Source organism: Rhamphochromis longiceps, linkage group LG20, assembly GCF_057381845.1.
Source record: "Rhamphochromis longiceps isolate RC_006_pf linkage group LG20, R_longiceps_female_GT1.1, whole genome shotgun sequence".
NCBI classification, from domain to species: Eukaryota; Metazoa; Chordata; class Actinopteri; order Cichliformes; family Cichlidae; genus Rhamphochromis; species Rhamphochromis longiceps.
Window position 1 is genome coordinate 12,325,551 of NC_140576.1, and position 26,175 is coordinate 12,351,725.

The 26,175-nt window shown below is 38.9% G+C and overlaps 1 protein-coding gene across 1 annotated transcript in view; it reads right to left on the reverse strand.

Annotated features, from left to right (window-relative positions):
* Positions 1-26,175, reverse strand: part of ctnnbl1 (catenin, beta like 1) — a 76,045-nt gene that overhangs the window by 31,799 nt on the left and 18,071 nt on the right. Inside the window, exons 11-12 of the mRNA XM_085394531.1 lie at positions 17,751-17,932; positions 871-968 (exon numbers count right to left, since the gene is read on the reverse strand). Coding sequence (XP_085250657.1) covers positions 871-968; positions 17,751-17,932 — 280 coding nt within the window. The remainder of the gene's footprint in view (positions 1-870; positions 969-17,750; positions 17,933-26,175) is intronic.

Genomic DNA, 26,175 nt, shown 5'->3' on the forward strand with positions numbered 1-26,175 from the left:
CATCATGGAGCACAGAGAAATACGTAACTACCAGTGTCCAAAAGGGACAGATGATCAACTTTTCCCAGTTCCGATAAAATGACTTTAAATGTCTGCAGATACAGAGTACCGAGCAGCACTAGAAGTATTCAAAACGATATTTTTTTTTAAAATGTATAACGCAAGATCAGGACCTAAAGATTATGTCACAAAATAAAATACACAAATAAAATACATTAAAAAAAAAACACCCCCAAGAATATACATTTAGTAAACTAATAAATGAAAACAGTACAAGGATAAAGAAAATAAAAGATTTAAAAAAAATTTGATTATGCTTTTCATCCAATATTTTTTCACTAGTCTCATTGACTAGATGCTGCTCTCATCTAGGGGCTAAACATTATATAAGATCAAATATTAGCAAGTGTGGATGAATGACAGAAAGAATCCAATATGGAAAGCTTCGTTGCCTGTAAGTTTCATTCTAGTATTTGGGTAAAAACCAGTTGCAAACATATGACAAAGTGCAGAATAACCCTTGCTGTAAGGCTACTTAAGCTCAGTCATGCTGTAGTAGTATTCAGAGCCTTCTCTCACCGATACCCAGTCCTGACACATTTGAGTCAGGATTGGATCATTATCTACTCCTAATATTGATCAGTGCGTTTCTATTGCACAGAGTACAAAGCAATTTTAGAAAATATATTTTTAAGTCATTTAAATTTAGGAAATATAGTACACCTGCTCGGAATGAAAAAAAAAAACAACTGGTAATGAAGACAACAACACAGTCTGATGAAGCACTCAAAAACATGAGATGCAAAACAAAAAGGGGTTGCAAGGCAAGAAGAAGAATGAAGAAACCAGCAAGACGACAATGATACAAACCTTCTCACAGTCGTTCTCCGTGAACTTGCTGAGGAGCCTGCTTCTCTGCTGGGACTTGAGATTTCTCAGCATGGAGGCGATGATGGAGCAGACGTGTTCTGAGAAAGAGTAAAGTGAGAAGAGAAAAGCTCATCAACGACACAAAATATCTCTCAAATATCTCAAGCACGGCATCGCTTCACTGAAGACCTCACAGGGGTTTACAGTAAGCTTAAAACCCAACAGGTGCATGATCTTTCACCACAGTTACAGTTAAAGCAAACAGTCTCAAACTCTTAAGAAAAAAGAACCGATTACCGCAAAGCTCATTCTCACCCACATCCACAGAAAGGACAAATCGATTAGCACTTGATAATTTGCAATTAGAGCATGCAGCCGGCTAAGCATGGATACTCTTACAGAGAGTGCACAGAATGAGAGGAGGGAAAAATGTTAATGAAATTTAGAAATCAATTTTCATTTTAGGGCATGCTGGAACATGCTAAATGGTTTTGGCTGTGGCTGAATTACATTTATCGGGGTGATAGAAATTCGTCTGTGGCAGCTCTGGGGCCATTTAGCAAGCAGGAGGTCTAGAAACATGTTAATTGACTGAATTAGCAACAAACACCAGTTAGTCACATTGAGTGCCCTTGTTAGCCAAATTCATGCTATGTAAGACGTGTTATCTCATTCAAAGACCTTCTTAGTCACAAAGCGGCACCAAAAGGCAGCAATCGCATAATATTGCTCCATGATATTGAATGGGAAATACAGTGTACACACAAGGGGGGAAGAGAATATGACATTGTAAAATCTCTGGATATACAGAGTGGAGGGGGAAAAAATGTAATTGGACTTTATCAACAAGAGGTCAATATTCTCTCTCAACGAGGCTTTGCAGTTGCTAAGCAACAAGTGTGCAGGAATCAATCCCATTTCTACTTTTTAAAAGGGGTCGTATTTGCTGTCAGCTCCCTTTGTGCAATCCCCTATGACCCGCAGGCTCTCTACCCACAAGAAGTGAAGGCTGGGAACACTTAAGGCCTCTAACACCTGCCAGATGTAGCCTTTTCAGAATATAGAAATATCCATCAAAAGCAGAGGAAAAAAAAAACGTGTGAAAATGAACTGGAGTTGCAGTGTTTCAGCATGGCAATTCAGCGGAAATGTAAAATGTAAAAAAAGCTAAAAATTTAACAATAAATGTGTATTCCTGCTAAATCTGCAAGCGAAATATTTGGTTATTTTAACACTTCTGTTCGCATCTATTGCTCTTCTATCAAACTAAATCCCTCCAATGTTTTACATCAAACTTCTAATAATTTACTCAATACTTCTGATGTAATTAAAGTCCCTGAAACTGTAGCTTTGTGCTTTAATTATGCCTCTAAGCAACCAAATATTCTTGAATAAAAAACAGCTTTTAGTTATTTGTAATGTTGGTGATAAGCCCTATATGGGCATGGCTTAATCAGGTGTGACATACGGTGATGGCAAAATAACAACACCACGGTTATATTTTGATTCAAATATTATTAAACTCTGATTCATTAAAATTTGAGAATTCAATACGTGAAACTTTCAAGGAATTCTGAATTCACATTATCCATATCTCAACAGTCACTGCAAGAATGCCCATGTCTAAAGTAGACCAACTTTTTGATTTATACTGCTGTGATATGTTTGTTTACAGGAGTAAATTAAGGATTAATTAACCATACTTCAAATTTTGACAAACTAAAATCACCTCAGCACTTCTATTAAAATCCTTTATATCATCATGACACATCAGAACAAAGGAAAAAATAAATGAACTATTTCTGACTGGTTCAGAGGTATCACAAGTATCTGCTCAGGCTGAACATCAGGACGGTTCAGTCCAAAGATCCCTTATTTTAATGTAGACAGCCTTATTTCCTGTACACAAAGACAAGGAGGCTAAATGCCATTTCCAAAAGGACACTACTTTATCAACTTGATCCAAGTGGTAATTGATGTCACCACCTCCACGCCCTGCCGGGGAGGCTATTGATCGCTGGCTGCAGAATGTTCTTTCCAAAGAGTTTAAAACTAAGCAGAGACTGCTCCTTTGAGATTTGTGAAGGAGGTGGGAGCGGGATTACATTGTGGCTACCAGATAAAGGGCAAAGCTGAGTAAAAATAAGCTTCCTCATCTGTCTTAGAAAAGTGTGCAATCAATACCTCATTTAAATGTTTTCTTTCAAACCTCCTTCAGTATTTCACTATGGGAAGCGCCCTCTGGCGTGACCAATCACGGAAGCGCCACTACCACCACGCCTGTTCAAGACAGACCAATTACTTCAAGGACAAGGGCCCCCCCAACCCCTGGCCCCCACACTAGGCATTCTCACTTTCTTCCCTGTAAAGATTATAAGAGCTCCTCAGCGGTCCTCAACCAGAATAATTAATTTAATATGTTCATTGACGCAGCCATTAAGGTTGTTCAAGAACGTGGTTTTTTTTTTTAGTTTTCGGGAACATTTATTATGCTGTAGCTTTGTATTTTCATTGAGGAAATAATAGCAGTTGTCGCGTTACTGCTAGCACATCCTGTGCCTTTGGTAGAATTGTGGGTATGTACTAGGGGTGCAACGATACACAAAATTCATGGTTCGGTTCGATACTCTGGTATCACGGTTCGATATTTTTTCGATACAAGAAAATGTTCATGCCTTTTTAATTTGTCATTTATTAAAATTATAAATATATGTTTTAACTCAAAAGTATGGTTTTTAAATGTAATGTTGCTGAAACAACAAATTAAAAAAAATAAATAAATCTATCTGATCGAGAAATCACTCATCTTTGGAAAAGAGAGTTTATTACAGATAAATGGCTCTTTCCAAAATAAAAGCTATACTATCCGCTTCTTCTGGGCTATATTCTCAGCAGCATATTAAACATATCAGGTCCCCATAAGGAGAATCATGTGCTAACGGCTGTCTAAATGACTCGGGTAAAGTTTGTAGCATGCATGCTTGTTGTTTTTGTCTGCTTCCACTTGTCTTTGCACTAGGATGCTGTCGGTGTAAATGTGCAGTGATATTCGTTGTGTTCCCACTAGTGCTGTCAGCGTTAATCTCGTTAAAATGACATTAACGCCATAACGCAGCAAATCTCCGTTAACGAGTTACCACGGATCGCCCCGTGTGTGGGGCTGGACGGGGTCAACACGTTAACAAGATAACTGTGCTAACGCACTAGTTCCCACCAATTGAGCATTGCGTGGCACATCCGACATATTGTTTTTCTTTTGTCCATGACGCGCTTACCATCAGGGTCATGCTTCACATGAAAACCAAGATAGTTCCAAACGCCAGATCTGAATGAGGGTGGGTGAGGTTCAGCTTTGAGCTTAGCTTCTGTCTTGCTAGCTTGAGCTGCGCTCAGTGGATCTGCACTCGACAGTGCAGCCTAGGCACAGTAGTTGAACGCAGATTCACTGAGCGCTCAACACAGACAGCATTGTCAGAAGAAAAGTTGATAAAATAAATAAAAATTTTTGTATTGTTCGATACATATGCGTACCGAACCAAAAGCACTGTATCGAACGGTTCAATACCGATACGAGTATCGTTGCACCCCTAGTATGTACGGACATGTTTTATTTTTTTTATGAAGCCAGACATAAAGCCAAGAGAGCAGTGTGACTGGACCTTGTTTCTGAACTTTCGTCCCCTGGGTTAATTAGCCGCCAGGGTGGAGGAATGGCAAGCACGCGCAGTCTATTCATGAGTGTTAACAACCGTTGCCAGGTGCTACAGGCTACAGTTTGCAACGAAACCAACCATTTACAATGGCGTGGTGGGTTCAATGGCTACAGAGCAGGGCCAAAAAGGCTTTAGAGAGCAAAATATCCTCTCTCTTAAGCTGAGGAGTGGTATCTAGGCTTTTATTCCAGACATTTCCAAATTCCGAAAAGGTGGGGGATCATTTGGTCCCATTCTGAAATTAACGCTCCCTCAGTTCTCACGGTTTGGCTGAGATTAAAGTTATTAGATTAGATAAAATAAAACTTTATTAATCCCCCGGGTGGGTTCCTCCTTGGTTTTCACACAGCTGACTAAACGTCAAACAGAAAACTTATTAAACAGAAGTATGAGACAGTCGAGAATTTACGCCAGTGTCTGGTTATATTTTAGATAGCAAGAAGCAGACGGCCGAGTTTATTAAACTCCACCGAGACAGCGGTGACGCTAATCAGAACTAGCCTTCTGATTCAGAAGGCTAGACCGTCCAATTTCACGCCTTTAAATTTTAAAGGCGTGTTTGTGTGTGTGTTTATACAATTGCTATTATGTTTGCACTTTATGTGTAATGTTACTGACTGCAGAGATCAGTAAGATGTGTGTATTTTTTATTTATTAGTTTTATTTATTTAATATTATTTTTTAATTGAATGACTGTCTAGTAGTTCACAGATGTCGAAAAACTGAGTGTGGTAAAGCCACTGATTTTGTTTATGTATATTTCTGCAATCTGCACATTGTACTGACTTTCATTTTAATGTTTACACCAGGGTTCCTTGTCAGCACTTTATGCTCAGATGTTTGTAAGCTAAAAATAAACTATTGTGTATGTTCAAATATACTGTTGTGATTGAAGAAGTTAAATAAAAATGTCAGTCATCAATTCATGCATCACCTCATGTCATCATAACAGAGGTCTGTCTTCCAGGAAAGAACAGTTTAAAATTAATGTAATATAGTATTGGCCATACTATATGATGTATTGCTTGTCTTTGTTTAATAATACAGAAGACAAAGACCTTAAAAAATAATCGCATATCGCATCGCAATTGCAATATTGGGGCAAAAAAATCGCAATTAGATTATTTTCCATAATCGTTCAGCCCTACTGGAAATACAATAAACTGGTGCATGCGCTACGTCCACACGTACCCGGGTATTTTTGAAAACGCAGATTTTTCTATGCTTTTGCACCTTTCGTCCACACGTAAACTGCGTTTTTGGTCACTGAAAACGAAGATTTTTAAAAACTCTGTTTTTGCATTTACGTGTGGACTAGAAAAACGGAGAAAACGCAGCGTCAAAGGTGTGCGCCACGTTATTGTTTCGGTGAAATGAATTTCTACAATACTGTTAATTCTACTCTCTGCAGTGTTTAAATGCTTACATATACACACAGTTACTGTCCGTCCACACATACGACTCAGTTCTGCTTCTATGCCCCAGCTTTGTTTACTTTTTCCCACCGAGGCTTCTAGACTTCTGATTGGCCAACATTTCTGCACGGTTAGGAATCTAGCGCCACCTGCTGCTTTGGCATGTTCATAGCAGCGTTTTCCTTCATTTCTGCCTTTATGTGTGGACGGGATTATTTTTTAAAACGAAAACGGAAAATCTCCGTTTTCAAAAATACCCGTGTACGTGTGGACGTAGCCTCAGTCTCTGAATGGAAGCGCTAATTCGTCATTCGGCTTTTGTCAGACTAAAGTAACTGTTAAAACTGTTTGAAAAGCTAAGCTATACAACAAGGAGAGATTGAGAATTTCCTTTTAGTTCTGTTTATTTGATATTGACAAAAGTTAGTCAGTTTTGTCTGTTCTTCTGTAAAACAAACTAAGATTTATTTTTAGAATTAATATTTTGTTTCTAAGTGGAATTGACAATTTAGTCTGTTTCGTTTGTTCTATTTTGAAACTTAAACGCTTTAGCGGCTGCCTTTTGTGTAGTTTGCAATATTTGCCTTTATCTATCTGAAAAAGTCTCATGTTCCTTAAGTACATCTACCCTGTTGAACTTATTATGGGAAATAAATATTTAAATAAAAACAAGCTGCTGATTATTTCACATTTTACTCGTGAGCAACGGCACATTTAAATCTTACAAATATAGTTATTTGGCTTATATCGTGATAGATATCGTTATCGCCTGAAATGAAAAAAACATATCGTGATATGAAAAAATCTCATATCGCCCAGCTCTAGCTGAAGTGTTTTTTGCCGCTTCTGAAAAGTTGTCATATCTTAGTTAAAACAGACATAACAGCAGTGCGTATATACACCGTCATGAGGAACTTGCTCTGTAACTTTGCACAGACTGACACACAGCCTGATTACGTGCAGCAGCAAACACCTCCTGTCATTACGCACGACACACATTCCCAGTGTGTTGAACACCATGGCAGATCTGCTCTCTAGAGGGAATCAACTCTACCGGGAGTTTAGACCCAATTCAGAAATGGTGCAACAGCTGTGGGAGAGGTTCGGACAGATCTGTTCGCATCACACAAAAATGCACAATGTCCTCTGTTCTTTTCGTTAAGAAACAAGGGCACGCCATTAAGCGAGGATGCACCCATCCTATTGCTGGCTTTGGCATCAGCGAAAACAATGAGTGATTTGCATGCTATGAATGACTTATCTATGTCCTGTTCCTGTCTGCAGTTTGTCCCCCATCCTTATAATAATTTTATAAGGTGGCTCTGCGCCCCTGCCTTCATGCCTAAGGTTAGGGAGTCTACCTATAGCTGCCCCAGGATCTATCAGCTTTTCCTCTGCCATTTGTTGCTGAGAGCCAGAGGTGGCTAAACTCATTTTGTCCTGTCCGATCATTAGCAATCTGGGAGTAGGCTATATCTCCCAGTCCTTCAAAAACAACACTAGATCAATGGATATTGCCGTTATAAATGTCAAGCAACAATGTCGTCTGAAAAGCCTACCTCACCGTGTTAGAGTTACATCATTGCTGACAATAAGACAACGCGAGACTGCTGTTAGTGTTTGCACTTCCAAAAAGTAATGCACGAAACCCTCGAGTAAAGTTAAACTACTTCACAACAGTGAACAAGGTCCCTGTCAAATATTCCTAGAAATATTTGCACTCACATTACCCAATGCATAATATTCCAATTGCAAATATTCACTCATCCTCCTCCAATCATTCATCATTTGCATTTGCCTTGCCCCAGGGGATCCATAGCACTAAGTTAACATGCAAATAACCCTGAGGGGCCTGGATTCATTTATTGATTGACAGTTAAAGGAAGCATGGTGTAATTCTGAATGACAGAAGAACAGATAGGTGGTAGCTAAATGATAGACTGATTGAGTCTGGACTAAGAGCACCCTAGGGAGAGCAATCAGCCTCTCAGCACCACAGGATAGACTGTCAGGAGGTACCTGAAGGAGCATGAATGAATTGTGGTTTTGTTTGTTTGATTTATTTCATTGCTATCAATTTGCTATCATTAGCTTGGCTAAGTTTAAAAACTTAATCTACATATTGCCCCTAGGAAATGCATAATACATCTTGTTCCAATACCTGTTGGTGGGTACACAGTCTGATAATTTGGGAACTTGGGTGGAAATTTGCAGTCCTGGATGTTTTCAGCTGCCACAGTAACTAATGTTTCTGTCCTATTTTTGTCATAATTGAAGCAGTCATCTGTTTAATTAGCATCTTCACGGTTCCTCAGATGAGTACATAAACAGGTATCTGAGAGTATGTTCTTGGAAGCAGAAATGGATTTGTGGGCAGAAATGACAAAAATTAAGGTTTATTTATGCTCCTGTTGACAAAATGCAGACCATCCTGATGACTTAACACACATGACATGCAGAATCTGTTTGAATATTTTGTGAGTTAAAATTATTCTTCTTAATACAGCTGTACACACCAACCGCACAATTTCCATAGAAGACTTTGTGGCATTTGTTTTTCTTTTAACCAAGCTTGAATTTTCAGATGCGAATAAACAGATCTGACCAATCAGACCACTGTGCTTGCAGCTCAAAATGCGCACAGGTACTGGATATACAAATAGTAAAATAATACTATTTTACCTCAGACACAGATAGATGCTGCTTCGGCTCAATTGGCTCTCTAAAATTGTTTTTCTGTCTGAAATGTGGTCCCAACTCTAAAAGCAAAAGCTCAAACTGCCCAACTGAGATCCTGAAATATGTACGAAAGTGGCCATGATAGAGCTTGAAATCTTGGCTCAAACCATGAAATTCTCCCTGGTGCTTGCTTGTCTTGAGAATTGGATGAACCCAGAATCTCCATTTCATCCTTTTTCTGTGCAGAAAGACCAGGTCCAGCTTGTCATCACTAAATTTCGACTTTTCTTTTTCCACTAAAATGCAAGTTCATATCCAAAAAATTCAGAATTTAGCATCACTTTTTTGCAATGGACTTGGTGAGTAAAAGGCTTTTAGAAGTTCCTCTGGAGGATAAGGTCTGGAGAAAGAGACCCAAGTTCACATCTTCGGATTCATTCATTATGTTTCTCAGTAAGATTTTCAGACTTTGTAACACATTATACAGTACAGTTTTTCTTTATGGGAGCAGTTTTTGTATACAAAGTATATCTGGTTCTAGTCTATATTTGTCAGAACAGCCATGATCACAGATGAACTACAGGCAATGAAGCAATTTGTATGTAATTTGTATGGGACATCTAATGTTGTCCTTTCTGAGATGTAGCAAACAATAAGAGTTCCTTTACTAATGGAATTGAGCAAGGATGCTGCCAGGTTGGAATTTGTGGCAGGACACTTGACGTCTGCTCAGCATGCATATTTCAGACCATTTTTTCCAACGAAAAAAAAAGCAGCTGTCAGGTTAAATCAATATCTGACTGTACTGGACACACGCAGACAGCTCCGCCAGGTAAGATAAGAGAATTTTAAGGTTGCACTTTTATTGCTTCTAAACAGGTGTTAAAGTGGAACGGAACAATCCAGAATGGGAATCCCAGTTAATTAGTAGTCTAATCTGACAGGCAGTTTCCTAAAGAAAACTATCAAGAAAGTTATTTACCTCTGTGTTGCAACTTGTATGTTGCTCACAGTTGATGGGATGAAGATGCTTGTTCAGTACTTAGAAAGTAATGTCATCCCACAGTCAACTTATGTCTTCAACACATCCTTTCTTCTTGTAATCACTTTGACGTATTCATGCTCCAGATATCAATAAAGTTGCCTGGCTAAAACTACAGAAGATCAGAAGGGAAGGAAAAATGTTCATGTGTGATAATTCATTTTCAGAGACAGAGAAAGGTGTTAAAAAGAGAGGACCGTAGAAGAAGCTGTGAGATTATTTTCAGAGGTAAGGACTGCTCAGTGAAATCTGAAACGCTAAAAATCTAAAGGTTGGGTAAAGTTCTAAATTGTTTTTTATATGCATTAAAGCTATTTAAAAATTTAACAGTGCAAATGCAAATTCCTTGCTGAAAGTTTAACCAAAAGCCATTTCCAGTAGAAATGGGCTGACATATCCTGAGCATAACCATGTATAATATCCACTGAAGTTAAAAAGAGGTGCTTTGCAACATTAAACTGCAGTGTGCCAAATAAAAAAAGTCTAATATGTATTTTTCGGACCATAAGGTGCACGGGATTATAAGGCACATTAAGCAAAACAAAGCAGTCAGATAAATCAAACTTTATTCAACTCATTTTTCTTGCTTCCTCCACTTCTGTACCATGGATTCATTAATGCTGTATTCTATCACAGCTGCTCTATTCCCATGTTGTTGCAGTATATTAATGACTAACCTTCTATTGTGGATGGATTGTCTCAGTTGTTCTCCTGACTTAAGTTTGGTCCGTTTACAGCATCCTGCCATGCGATTGCATTTGTCTCTAACCGTCAGGAACCCTCACGTTAACTTTTATCGAGTGGAAAAGTGTTAGTGTTCATCCTCCAGCTTCACTGTTTATGTTATGCTAACATAGCTGTGTCGCTAGTGATCACGTAGCACATCATTATATACCAGCTAGCCCAACCTCAGTAACCTTACAAACGTCACTGCTGTTTAGTTTCCTGTCTGGAAGTGATAGCAGAGCTGTACGTTTGAATTTTTTCAGAAACCTCTCAGCAGAACATGGTATATCATGCATAGGTAACTAGCGAAAATAGCGAGCTAACTTCCTGTTAACTTCTAACTCCGTTAAATGTAATAAATTCTGTTTTCATTGATGCCTGGATGTTAAACTTCATAGTTAAACCTGGTAAAGCAGCAATGCTGATTGCTTTATTAAAGATGAAAGAATTTAGACAGTTTTTAACTCTCAGTGATGCCGCAGTGTTCGTTTGACTTTGGGACCTTGGGAGTTGGGAGTTTAGGACACAGATTACTCCCAGATTTACGAGCACCTTAGTCCGACAAATTTGGCAATAACGACGGCCCGCTTGCATGTTCTACAAAAAGAAATGTACTTTAGTGGGTATCTGACAGACAAACACCAAACCAGTTCCACATCACTGAAGTGGCACCATTTTTACAAACCAAATCTGGTTCATCCTCACTCAACGATCCGCTTTCTCCCTTCTCATTCTCCGTTGCCGCCATGCTTTTTCGGCCATGTGCGTATGAAAACAAAGGCACTGTGCATGCACGTTTTACCCATATTCTATCGCGATATTTCATTTTCTTATTGTTGCCTAACATTGTACTGGTATTATCGTGAACGGTATAATATGGCCCAGCCCTACTACTAAGTAATACATTTCGCCTAAATGTTGTCCAAGTCCCTTTCTGATCAGTCTGTTGAAATAAACCGTTTATATACAGTACAAGTTAATATACCCCAGCACATTTCATTAAAGTTTACAGAGATAAAACATGATCCCCCTACAGAGGAAAGACCAAATATGAAGAAGATGTTAATTAGATATGTCTTTACACAAGGCTCTAAAAGCATATCTCTCCCTCTGAAATACACTAATAATAGGATTAACACAGCACGACTACGACAACACAGTTTGCAATCATACTTGTAAAATGTTACTGATACCAATCTATGCCTAAAACGTCTGTGCTGGGAGAAGGATGAATAAAGGAGATTTCTATTTGATTCTGGGCTTTTTTCCCGAAATATACAAGTTTCATCTTAATATCTAGATAACCAAGTTTTTCCATTATAGTCACTTATCTAATGTCATATATTTTACTATGCATTCATGCTTTAAGAAAAAAAAATCTCATTTGTTAATATCAGAGAAGAGATGCTTGTGATAAAGTAATAAGATGATAGAGTTTGAAGTTTCGTCTTTGTAATGAAATCTCTTCTTGAGGACGAGGAGGAGTGGAGTTGCTTTCATAAAGGGATGCCGTTTCCATCAAATGGTCTATTCCATCTTTTATACCCACAACGTGTATATCTTGCAGACCTGCAGAGCCATAAAACATGATGGTGCTTCTGGTCTCTTTCTGGCAGCATGTCTCACTCATTACCTATAGTAGTGCAGTCATTAGAAAATAAGGGTCGCGATACGGCCGTTCGCAGCACTGGAAGGTGTTTGTGTGGCATTCAAAATGTATCATGCACAAAGGCCTCTGTTCCCTCTCTCACCACCAAACAAACACGCACATGCACACAAGTGCACACACAAAATAAAAAAAACCTTTTCTGAGTTGGAGCTGGAGAAAGAGCTAGGACTATTGTGCCTCACCATGTAAATTAGTTGTTTACTTCTGTTCCCTCCCGCACTCGCTCACATCATTAGCCACCTAAATATAACAACCGGCTGCCACCAATTTCCATCATACAATCTCATTTCACTGGTAATGACAGAGTACATACACCAATAAACCGAGACCCTAAAACAAGGTGAATGGCGGAGTCGAGACAAGAATACTTATGAGCACAGAAATGTAATTTGTTGTTTGGGTTTTTCTTTTTTCCGCGTCTTTTCAGTGTTTTCTCGTCACTTACAATGCCCTATTAATTATGCCATTCTGTGTGCTAACTTGGTCTGGCAATCCCTGGTCATTTGGGCTATGCTAATTTCAAAAAGGATTTCACAGGGATCAGTCTTCACAAAAAGGTTTATGATAGAGAGACTAATAGAGTGAATGTAACCAAGGGGACTGTGGATAGAAGGACAGCGAGGTGCATACTTCCTAATTACTTCTGTTTGAAGCGCATGATAGTTAATTAATCTACGCTGTTATGTTATTCCAGAGAACCACTTGAGTCACACCATATTCAATTAGAAGTCTTACGGAGAAGGAGGGTTCACTCTTATATTGTGACAGGCAACTCATTACATCTATTGCTGTTTGACGAATCAATACAGACGTGATTGGGAAAGTTACGCAGGTCCCATTTGTAACCACAGAGAATAATAACAGTAATCATGTGCCAAATATCAAACTAGGAGCACTATATTGATTCTACGAAGTTATTTTGAGTCCCCCTCCCCCCAATGATTATGTTTGTATTTGAAAAAAAATAAAATAAAAATAATAAAATAGAAAATAGTAGAGATGCACAAAATCAGAATTAGTCTGCTTCATGCACAGTGGTAGAGGCAAACAGCTGTCCACACAAGTTCAACAAAGTAAATATAAGTAAAGTAAAAAGGCAGCTAAAGCAGCTGGTGTGCCCCACACACACACACACACACACACACACACACACACACACACACACACACACACACACACACACACACACACACACAATGTTTCAATAAAAAGTTTGTAATTTACTAGTTGGTGTAATGCTGCATAAAAATTAGAATAAAAAAAACACTTAAAAGACAATTTTGAATTCATTGTATGCCTGTTGCTTATATCTGACAGGAAATATGTGCAGTGTTTTGGTGTTGCTGGTATAACCTTTTCCTCTTTATCATTAATAGAAATCTTGAACTGTTAAGAGAAATGTAGAAATTTGTTCGAGTGAACCATCCTCTTTGTAGCTTAGGATAAAAACATGGAAGATTAAGTTAGATTAACTGGGGCTTCTATAGGGCTTTTCCACGCTGAGCTTTGAAATGTTCTTTACTAGAAGCAACATTCACTGATTCATACACACATTTAATACAGCACTTTGATGTATGTGTTTAAGCACTCTATAGCTACCACTCCAAGCGATGCTTTCAAAACTCAAGGAGCCAGGGATCAAACCACTCACGTTCGCATTAGTGGATGGCTTGCGACACCTCCAGAGACACAGCCACCCATTTAATTAAAAGACCTCACATTCCATAGGAATATATTCCATAGGAGGGAAAATATTTTAACTCTCCAAATCCAAAAATGTAATATTTTTGAACATTTTTGTAGTTTGCAGTTTACAAGAGAAGTTGAAAATCTTGACATTTAAGAGAAATGCATTTAGTGCATATGTAATAAATTCCACCTGCCTACTTCCACCTTCAGTAGGAACTGTTCTGCATTTATGATTTAAAAAATAAATAAATAAATTATATATATATATATATATATATATATATATATATATATATATATATATATATATATATATATATATATATATATATATTAGGGGTGCAACGATACACAAAATTCACGGTTCGGTTCGGTTCGATACTTTGGTGTCACGGTTCGATATTTTTTCGATACAAAAAAAATGTTCATGCCTTTTTAATTTGTCATTTATTAAAATTATAAATATATATTTTAACTCAAAAGTACAGTTTTTAAATTTAACCCTAACCCTTGTGCGTGTTTTTTATTTTGACAGCGAATGCGCACCTGCGGACCACTTATGTGCAGCCCTGGTTATTTAGCTCGTCATATTGCAGCCACAGAAATTCTTTTGTCCATGAAACCATAAAGCTGCACTTTCTTTTTGCCTTATAGTCTGATTTGTCATAACTTCTCCGTTTTGTGGTAAGCTTTTCTTTGGCTGTCACTTCTTCACCTTGACCTGTCTTATTTGGCTCAGCAGAACTAAAATATAAATCTGTCTGTGAAGGTTCTCAGTCATCCAGGTCATCGTAGTCAAATATAAATCCTGCTGCTTTTACACACGCACTCACATAAGCTCAGCGATTCTCTGCGCGATCAACCTCTCACATGTTTAAGCTGCGGGAGATTTCACTTGTCATGTTTGCATAGTAAGCTAACAATTAATAAGACGATGTCAGAGGAATTGGTGCACAAATTATCATCACTCACAGATCAGTGCTGTCGCTCTCTATACACAGTTCGCGCGATTGCAAAGTGAAAGCAAAAAAACAAGCGCAAATTCAAACGCGATTTCAATATGTCACATATTGACAGTGGCTCACCGATGCCAATGACATAATTACCCAGCTACATTTCCGAAAGAATGCAAAAGCATTGACATATATTTTTCCTTCCTACAATAGCCCGACGGGCAGGGCAGAGATAGATTTTGGTACCCCGACTGAAAAACACCACACCAAAGTATCGAACCGAACCGTGAATTTTGTGTATCGTTGCACCCCTAATATATATATATATATATATATATATATATATATATATATATATATATATATATATATATATATATATATATATATATATATATATATATATAAAATAATGTCATGTAATGATGCCTATAAAAAGGACCAGTAGTAATTCCCCAGTTTTTCCCTTGAAGACCACAAATCAGCCCAACTGAGCATGGTTTGATTTGGCCTAAAAACATCATTTTCTGATTCTGAGCTTGACCTCTTTAATCATTACTGCATATCACACTGTTGATCTCCAAACACAGCTTATGTTGTCAAATACAAACCCATGAAGACCACATTTGTCAAAATTCAAGGGCTGGGAGAACCTTGGGGATGGATTTCCACATTAGTCTTTTAAGAGTATGTCTGCCCTGCCAGAGGCTTCAACACACTGAGGGGGGGCTTTATTATCTTGGTCCTGCTCTTCAAGGGGGTCAAAGGTTAATTTATTGAGTCCCTGGGTGAAAATGGGACACAATGGAAGACAATTTGTTCTTCTCTGCAGAGCAAGCAAGCCCCAGCTGACATATGAAACCTAATTAATACGAACAGAAGGAGAGGAAGGATTTTACGTCTCGGTCGTTGATAATCAAACAAAGGGCAGAGAGATGGACAAGCTGTCTACCTCCTCTTCCTTCAGTCTCCTCTCCATTTTTATTCACTTGTCGTGTATGACACGAACCTACGTCTCTCTCGCCGTCTCTCGTTTGCGCTTCCTATCTCTCACTCAGAGACAAGAGAGGTTCGAGAGCACAGGCAGGAAAATCAATCAAGATTGGATTGATAGTGTAAACTGACAGGCCAAAGAGGTAGCAAACCATGATACATGAGCAGATTAGGACTGAGAGCGCCTGCAGGAAATGAGTGTGACTAGACGTTGCAGAAAACTAGAAAACAGGAGCAGAAACAAGTAGGGATGGGTATCGAAAAACGGTTCTTGTTGAGAACCGGTTCCCACTGTTTCCATTCCTTGGAATTGTTTGCCATTTTTGCAAACGATTCCCTTATCGATTCCAGTCGCCCCGAATGACGTCACCATGTTGCGGAGCGTCATTTACCTGGCAGGAAACATGGCGGCTCAAACGCTCAAAAGTTAGGTTATACTTTACTAGCAATACTTGCAAAGTAGATACTTCATTTAAGGGAGGAAACACTACGAATATGCAAAAGCATTTGCTCACAAAACACGTGATAACCTTAAATGAATGTCGTGTTTTTAATTCCGCTCCGGACTCGTGAATCTCAACCCAACAGCAGCGGTAACGTTTGCATGTCCTCTCCCGTTAATGCGGCAGGTAAACAGTGCATATTATGTTAGCACGATCTGCCTTATTACAAAACCTGCCATTACTGTGCATTTAGGTGACCATGATGAGAGAGACAGACAGAGTCTGGCTCAGATGCTGGCAGTTGTCGCTGCAGTCTACCGGTAGCGTCTCCTTTCAGGCCACGATAGACGAATGTCACCGAGCAGTGACTAAGTTTGTGGTAAAAGGTTTGCACCCATCTGCCACAGCAGATGCCTCTAATTTTCAGAAAGTGAATGTGTTTAATTGTAGGCAGGGACATTACTGGATATTCTGCGGCAATTGCTACAGAATAATTTATGTTATACTTTGTTATTGCTACAGAAGAATATTTATTTTATTATTTTACATTTACAATTTTTTTTCCTGGGGACCCTGTGACACCCCATTGAAGAGCTGTAGGCTGTGGGTCTCTTAAGATCTCACTGTTGGGTTTGTAAGGCCATGTTACTCCTAAATTTCTATCTTGGTCAAAGAGAAGATATAAAACAACAACTGTCAATTTCTTGATATTCGTTTAGAATCACATCTGTAAACCCTGAATATTTATTACTCGGTGACTTGTATATATTGTGCCAGTCCTCATATCTTAACATACTGTGTTGATAAATAGTCTAGTTTGTTTTTGTTGACGCTAGTGTACTGGAGCAACTGTAACCCACATAATTTCCCTAGGGATTAATAAAGTATTCTGATTCTGAAGAGTCACCATAACTTTAAAAAGAGACTTGCTGCCCCTCATACAAAGGTTTAAAGAGGGACATGTCTTTTCAGGTATGGTCACAATTAAAAATGAACCACAGTTTGTTTAGTTCTGTGAGCAGCCGAGTTCATTAAAGCTACAGTGTTTTATCATTTAGTCCCAGGGCCCATTTAAAACCTAGAATCGCAATACAGCAACACTGTGATGTTGAACATTATTCAAAACAATTATCTTTAACACATCACAATGTCTGTTTAACTCAAAGAAGAAGAAAAATGCAAAAACTTTATGCAACTAACATTAACCAATTTCAAGGCTGCATCTCTTCAGGTTTTTGCCTTTTCCCTGCTCTCAAACGCTGTGCTTTGTAGACATTTGAAAAGTGCCACCACGAGGAGTCATGAAGTACTGACACAAAGTGAAAAAGTCAATACATTGGCACCAGTGTATTGATAATGTCTCTGAGAAAATGAAACCAAAAACAGTCCAATCCCATCAATATTTTGTCCCCCTAGATTTTACGCAGTTTAGAAATGTTGCAATAATTTCTTTTTCATTGCTTGAACCAACGTGTCACTCTACTCCAAGAGATCAAAACAAGGTAACAAGATTACAGCTGAACACAGCCTCGCTGACCTGCTGTAATTAGTAACTGACCTTCATGCTCCCGCTCTGAAACACCAGTTTTTCTCATCTTCTTAGGAGTTTTCATGAAAAGCGGGAAGATTGTTCGCAACCCCAAGATGTCCACAAATTTATGGCAGTTATCTGTTCCCTCTGGTCCAATCATTCCATGGTCCAGGACCTTCAGAGCACTGGTTCGGGACATCTTCTTTTCTCTGCAGGATAGAGAAGAAACACTGAATAAATCTTAAATGCAGGCTTTTTTATTTTGTCCTGGAAAAGTCTAGCTAACGGTATTGAGACACCGATAACAGACATGCCATTTTTTTAATGCATTTATATCTACATGAAATTTCAGCCTTGAGGTGCATGTTCTCATTTCTAACAGAAAAACAATATATATTTATTCCTGCAGAGTCAAACAACATGGATTAAATTGGACCACAGCTTTACATGATCACTAGAATTAACAGATACAAAAAAACAAGGTATTTGACAATTATGCTGCTGGAAATTTTAAGCACTTAAAATAAACAGTGGAGTGCATAAAGAATTACTTGTGCAAACACTTTTGTTATCGAGCACCACATAAAAGGGATTTCAGCACTTGCTTCTGGCTTTTGGAATGTTCTCTTATCTGCAAACAAAACATACAAGTGATCCAGATCTAAAATAAAAGAATACGTTTTTCGCTGTTCTCCTCAGCGTGAGGTTTGTGAATTTACTGACAAATACTTGGCGTTTTTGCGTGGCAACTTTAAACTTCTGTAGTGGTTCAGAAAATTCCTCAAACAGCTGCCTGGCAATCCTTCTTTATGGTAGCTGTAGGTGTTGTTGACAGTTTAGCAGTGCATAAACATATAATAATATCTTTCAGGGTCTATATGTCACATCCCTCGAGTATCTCTCTTCAAAGCCAGGGCTTGGTCTAAACAATTCTTAGCATTTCATAGCATTTCACAGACTAAAAATCATATCTTACAAACACACAGCTGCTTTATATTTGATTCACAACAAATAAGTGCAGTTTTAAAGAGCTGATTTGTACAAGTTGTAAAACAACACTCACAGTATTAAGCATGAGAGATTTGAGACGTTCAGGAACGTGCAAGCTTGCCAAGCAACAATGAAATGTTGCCTATATTCTCCACTCACATCATTTATTAAGTTGTATATCCCTAAAGGCTGTCGGCCCAATGTAATGCATGAAAACTCATATATGCTTTTACTAATAAAAGAAAACGAGTAAACACGACAAGATGAATTGTCATCTGTTTTTCATCATCAATTTATTGTAGTAATAACGAGGATATGCTGTTCTCTTCTCTTTGCATCAACCCCGTCCGCTCTACACACTTCTTGTAGGAAATGTAGCTGTCTATCAAAGTGTCACTTCCTCCATTCCCACCAATGACAGATGACAGTGTTTATCTCACAGGAGGGACACATATTTCAGGCAGTTGTGTCTGGTTCTGCAGACAGACACATTATATATGATGGACGGCAGTGAAGGGCAAGGGGGAGCGATATGCAGTGTACTTTCAGAAGGGAACCTTCTGAAGGGAAGCCAATTCAGCTAACAGACAGCTGACTTAACTCAAAGTCCTGGTGTCATGAACTACTCTGCTGTCACATAAAAAATGGATTGTGGGTTGTATCTAGTGGATACAAGCATGACAGCAGCAGTATGTTTTCGATTTCAGTCAGATTCTAGATTAGACTAAACCAGAACAAAGTCAAAGAACCTGGAAAAGAGTTTATTAACCTGAGCAAGACAGTTACGAGGATTGATCAGAAAATGGCTACATCCCACTGGAAAAGACAGGGAACTACATTAATAAGAACTTGTATGAAAGCTGATGCATTTAAAAGTCTTACTGTGTGTTTGTAAAACTGCTCTGATAAAACTCTGTTTCAGTGGCGGGTCTAACAAATATTTCGCTCTGCCAGGAATTCATCAAGACACCAGGTCTCAAATCTTTTATGTTATATGAGGCTGAAGAGGTCTGAAATTGAGCTTTTGATCGAAGCGTCACAGTGAGTAGAGCAGCTTTTCATTTTTTTATTATTCTGTTTATCTTGGTTACTTTGTAACTCAAAGATCAAAAACACTACATTTTGTATGATGTGGGGTTATTTTGTTAGGCATGTTGGTGGTTTATCATAAATATAAGGAAAATGTAAGTGATCCGGTGTTTAAAGTGAATCTTTATTCTAATTTACATCTCTCTTTTAAACCACACCTAGCTTTTTTTATGATTCACAGTTCAAAATTATCCTTATTCATATTATACTGGACCTTAGTGCAAAGCCTGATGGCTAATCTAACAAGCTCCAGCATTGCTCTGTGAGGAGAGGAAACCTTCCAGAACGCCTACCATTTCTGCAGCACTCCACTAATCACTTTTCAAAATAAGGCACATGACAGCCCTGCTGGAGTTCAGCAAAAGGCATAAAGGACGCGCTGACCATGATAAACAAAATTCTCTGGTCTGATGAAACAAAGACTAAAGTCGCTGGCCTCAATGCCAAGCGTCATGCCTGGAGGAAACCAGGCACCACTCATCACCTGGTCAATAGCATCCCTACAGTGAAGTATGGTGGTGGCAGCATCACGCTGTGGGGATCTTTTCTGGCAGCAGGAACTGCAAGACGAGCCATGTTCAAGGGAAAAACACAGAAACATCCTTGGTAATAACCTTCTCCAGAGCACTCTGGTTAATCTTCCAACTAACCTAAGCACACAGCCATGATAACAAAGGGTAGAGCTGGGCGATAGAACGATAACGATATGTATCGCGATATAACTTTTACTCGATAGAAAAATTAAACTATTGCGATAGACCTCGCCGCTCTTGTCCTCTTAAAAATAAATAAATAAAAAAATAAAAAAAGAGAACAGCCAATCCAAATTAAGTAGCGCAGAGCCAAACCAATCACAGCCGCAGCGTCACGTCACGTGACTTGTTACGTACGGCACAAGTGCCAAGCCGCACATGTGTATTTGTTTGGGAAGCAGCCAGCCACCGTACCGCCCGGGTAATGGAGGAAATGAGTGTGCCGACTAGAAAAAAATCAACCGAGCGTGACCGAAGAGAAAACAGATGATGGTTCCAATGCCGGAGAGATTGTCGAACGGAAGAGCCATAGAAGTTCCGTAGTGTGAAGGTATTTCGGCTATTTCAAGTATGACAAAAAACAGAGTAGCGTTCACTGTAAATTGTGCCGAAAGCAAGTCTGGAAATACAATAAACTGGTGCATGCTCGGCTACGTCCACACGTACCCGGGTATTTTTGAAAACGCAGATTTTTCTATGCGTTTGCACCTTTCGTCCACACATAAACGGCGTTTTTGGTCACTGAAAACGAAGATTTTTGAAAACTCCGCCCAGGGTCGATATTTTTGAAAACTCCGTTTTTGCATTTACGTGTGGACTAGAAAAACGGAGAAAACGCAGCGTCAAAGGTGTGCACATTTTTTGACGTCACACTGTGCGCCACGTTATTGTTTCGGTGAAATGAATTTCTACAATACTGTTGTTAGTCTGTGGTCTGGGAGAGAGTCCTGTAACTCTGTCTGAAAAATACAGTATATAATGACCAATGTTGGGCAATTAATTATGTAGTTACTTCTTCAAAAAACTAACTGAGTTATGCAAACAAAGTTTTTTGCAGCTGTTTACCTAAAAATGCAGCCAAGGCGTTTTTTTTTAAATAAATATTTCAAACTATTTACAGAACAATCAGCTGTTCTGCATCAAATTTGATGCCACACAAATCATTTGTGCCACTCCAAAAAATAATTTCTGTCCACTATGAGATAAAGGAGAACATCACAAGCCTGATACCTGCAGGCCTGACAACAGGAGATGCATCACTCCTGTAACACTCATTGTTCTGACGCACACAACAAAACTATTGACTACACTACACACTAACTACACAAGATTTGTGCTAAACGTCGCAAATCTCTCACATCTCAAAACACTGCCGTCACTCCTAAAACTTCCCCCCATTCCTAAACAACTAAATGCCATGTTACCATATTATTTTTTGATTGGTCGACATGGTACATTTTTCCACCAATAGGAAAGGCTGGGGGTTTTTTGGTTTTGTATTTGCTCACAGGCGGAGAGTGCTTTGGAGCGTTTTCCTTATAAAACGCAGTTTCATAAACAACGATAGTAATCAGGAAGGAAACCAAACATTGCATATTTTTAATCATAACTCTGGTTTTACGTGGCCTATCAACACAATTTAAAAACTAGTATAAAGTCCACACTTTTTCCGTCAATTGTTCCGTCTGTCCTGCTCACATCTCCAATGGTTGTACACGTTGTCATTAACGTGGCTTCAGCCACGCCGCTTTGCTAGCTAAAACACCAGAGTCGGCACATAAGGACGCTGTCATAGCCTCACAACGACGTTGATTAGCTGCGTATAGAGCTGGGCGATAGAACGATAACGATATGTATCGCGATATAACTTTTACTCGATAGAGAAATTAAGCTATCGCGATAGACCTCGCCGCTCTTGTACTCTTTAAAAAAAAAAAAAAAAAAAAAGGTCAGCCAATCCAAATTAAGTAGCGCAGAGCCGAACCAATCACAGCCGCAGCGTCACGTCGCGTGACTTGTTACGTACAGCACAAGTGCCAAGCCGCACGTGTGTTTGTTTGGGAAGCAGCCAGCGCGTAATGGAGGAAATGAGTGTGCCGACTAGAAAAATCAACCGAGCGTGACCGAAGAGAAAACAGATGATGCTTCCAACGCCGGAGAGATTGTCGAACGGAAGAGCCATAGAAGTTCCGTAGTGTGAAGGTATTTCGGCTATTTCAAGTCTGACAAAAAACAGAGTAGCGTGCACCGTAAATTGTGCCGAAAACAAGTCTGGAAATACAATAAACTGGTGCATGCGTCACACTGTGCACCACGTTATTGTTTCGGTGAAATGAATTTCTACAATACTGTTAATTCTACTCTCTGCAGTGTTTAAATGCTTACATATACACACAGTTACTGTCCGTCCACACATACGACTCGGTTCTGCTTCTATGCCCCAGCTTTGTTTACTTTTTCCCACCGAGGCTTCTAGACTTCTGATTGGCCAACATTTCTGCACGGTTAGGAATCTAGCTCCACCTGCTGCTTTGGCATGTTCATAGCAGCGTTTTCCTTCATTTCTGCCTTTATGTGTGGACGGGATTATTTTTTAAAACGAAAACGGAAAATCTCCGTTTTCAAAAATACCCGTGTACGTGTGGACGTAGCCTCAGTCTCTGAATGGAAGCGCTAATTCGTCATTCGGCTTTTGTCAGACTAAAGTAACTGTTACAACTGTTTGAAAAGCTCAGCTATACAAGGAGAGATTGAGAATTTACTTTTAGTTCTCAGTTTATTTGATATTGACAAAAGTTAGTCAGTTTTGTCTGTTCTTCTGTAAAACAAACTAAGATTTATTTTTAGAATTAATATTTTGTTTCTAAGTGGAATTGACAGTTTAGTCTGTTTCGTTTGTTCTATTTTGAAACTTAAACGCTTTAGCGGCTGCCTTTTGTGTAGTTTGCAATATTTGCCTTTATTTATCTGTAAAAGTCTCATGTTCCTTAAGTACATCTACCCTGTTGAACTTATTATGAGAAATAAATATTTAAATCAAAACAAGCTGCTGATTATTTCACATTTTACTTGTGAGCAACGGCACATTTAAATCTTACAAATATAGTTATTTGGCTTATATCGTGATAGATATCGTTATCGACTGAAATGAAAAACACATATCGTGATATGAAAAAATCTCATATCGCCCAGCTCTAGCTGCGTATATACGAATGTGAATCGCATTATTGGCTGGACTATGGGATAAGGTGGCATCGTTCTAATCCCATACAGGAGCAGCCAGTTACTTACTGACTAACACAGCAAAACAGAATTGTTAAAGTATTAATTTTAATTTCAATTCAGGTTACATTTTTTTTTGTACGCAACGCAGATTTTCTGTGTGCAGAGACCGCAGTGCGCAATTGCACATGCGCGCAGCTTAGAGGGAACATTGTTGAGATGTTGTTAGGGAGGTAATGAATACATGAAGACTGAGGGCTGCAGCAGGATTATTTAATATGATAAAATGGAAGTTTTCTCTGTACGAATTTAGCGTCAAATAAAGGTCATCCTTGCACAATGAAGTGCTCAGAAGTGAAAAATTACAGAACTTGTTTCTTTCTAAAGAAGACATTTACAACATTCCCAGAGTTATATATTCTGCTCCATCATATGTTGTTGTAATTACTCCCCCACCTCCTTTTCTGACACTCTCTCCTTTCCCCTGGTAGATGATTTACCAGAAAAAGGGTTCTGCATTCCAATAATGAGATATTGATCGAAGCATTAAATCTGCGTGACCAGTGATGTGATTATTAGAACAATAATGCAGAAGCTGTGAAGGTTTCATAAAGGCGTGTAATGTGCCTTTATGAATCTTTAAGGTCACATCTCTGCGGTGCTGCAGTCCACCAGCTGTTGATTGATTGGACTGGCAGAAATGGCAGGCATAGAGGTGCGTAAGGAAAGCTGTGCCACAAGGGCCCCATTCTATATCAAGACGTTTAATGTTTATTTTTATATCAATGAAGAAGTCATTTAAAGTTTCACTTATAGTACTTCTGTACGTTACTACACTGAGAACAAAGTTCATACACCAAGTTCTATTTATGAATTTGTGGAAGTGATACTGTTCATTGGTACTCAATATTGCAACAAACATGTCCATGTACGGGCAGCACGGTGGCACGGTGGTTAGCACTGTTGCCGCACAGCAAGAAGGTCCTGAGTTCAATTCCACTGTCAGGCCGGGGTCTTTCTGTGTGGAGTTTGCATGTTCTCCCCGTGTTTGCGTGGGTTCCCTCCGGGTACTCCGGCTTCCTCCCACCGTCCAAAGACATGCAGCTTTTGGGGATAGGTTAATTGGATAATCCAAATTGCCACTAGGTGTGAATGTGCGAGTGAATGCGAATGCGAATGGTTGTCTGTCCCTGTGTGTTGGCCCTGCAACAGACTGGCGACCTGTCCAGGGGGTACCCGGCCTCTCGCCCTATGACAGCTGGGATAGGCTCCAGCGCCCCCCGCGACCCTGAAAAAGGATAAGCGAATGGATGGATGGGATGGATGTTCATGTACGATATCTATGATGCAGATGAAACTAAACTGTCGCCAGGTATATGGCAAGTAGCGTCACTAAGTTTTATCTATTCACATTTAATTCGTTCTCATGTAGCAATTACTGCATTTGCAGTAATTCACCCATATATCAATTTTTATGGCAGAGCACTAAACCAGTCTAATTATTCAAATGAGTGCCCTGTTTCAACTGCAAAGGACTGATGACTCTGCTTTATGCCTCAGTCACACTAGAGCAACAATAAGACAGCGACTTACTTGCAACTGGGGAGGTGGGGGTTCCATTAAATCTGTACATTCACCTACCAGTTGAAAGTAGCTGGTTACCCAGAAGCTGAGTGAGACACATCTATCAATGTGAATTAGGGGAAACGACTCAGCTATTGCCATTTGGTTGGAGTTTGGTTATATTCCTATAATAAAAGCAATGCTGCTGTGTCTGTCGTTTTGCAGTTACACTGTGTTCCTACAGCAACTACATAACTATCTTGTGTTTCTGTTTCAGATTCATGCGGTTCCGACTGGTTTCTGAATGTAAGCAGTTTGAATTTCTGTGTATGTAGACAACAACAGCCTTGCAATTTCACAAATTTATCACAGTTCATTGCTGTATTATCATAAAGACACTGCATTTAATAACCACTGACAGCAGACTGACTCCATCTTTTTTGCTTTTCCTTTGCCATTTTGAAACACCAAGCTGCTTTCAGAACAGTAACTGACTGCCGAGTGGTCGCAAACCAGACTGCTGTCTTCAAAGCAATTCTTTCAAAACATGAGAAGACTGTAAGTTCATTACACATGGATCTTGCTGTAGTCTCTTACAACTGTTTTACCTAGTGAGACTGTAGCATAAGATACAGAAGACACTATAAGCTGTAGATTACATAAGTATAATCTAAAATTGAAAGCTGTCATAGCACAAATGTTGAGATTTTGCAGCAAAAATGTAGAGCTCTAAAGTCCAAGGTTTCCTAAAGCTCACAAATATATGAAGGAGTTCTCTTACACAGTTTCTTGTTCCTTGAATAATTAATTTTTTCTCCCTGTGCGAGCCATGAGTTCTGCACTAGTCTTTATTAAAAAAAAGAAAGAAAAAAAAAAGAAGATATTTTCAAATGTTTTCATCTTTCCTTTCAATATAACCATGTTTACAAGTACTACTGCTACTAAAAAGCTTAACATCATTTATTCAAAACTGTGGTAGAAAAAACTAAACCGCATAAATTTGCATTGTTGTGCTAATCCTATGTGAAGAATATAATAATAATAATAATAATAAT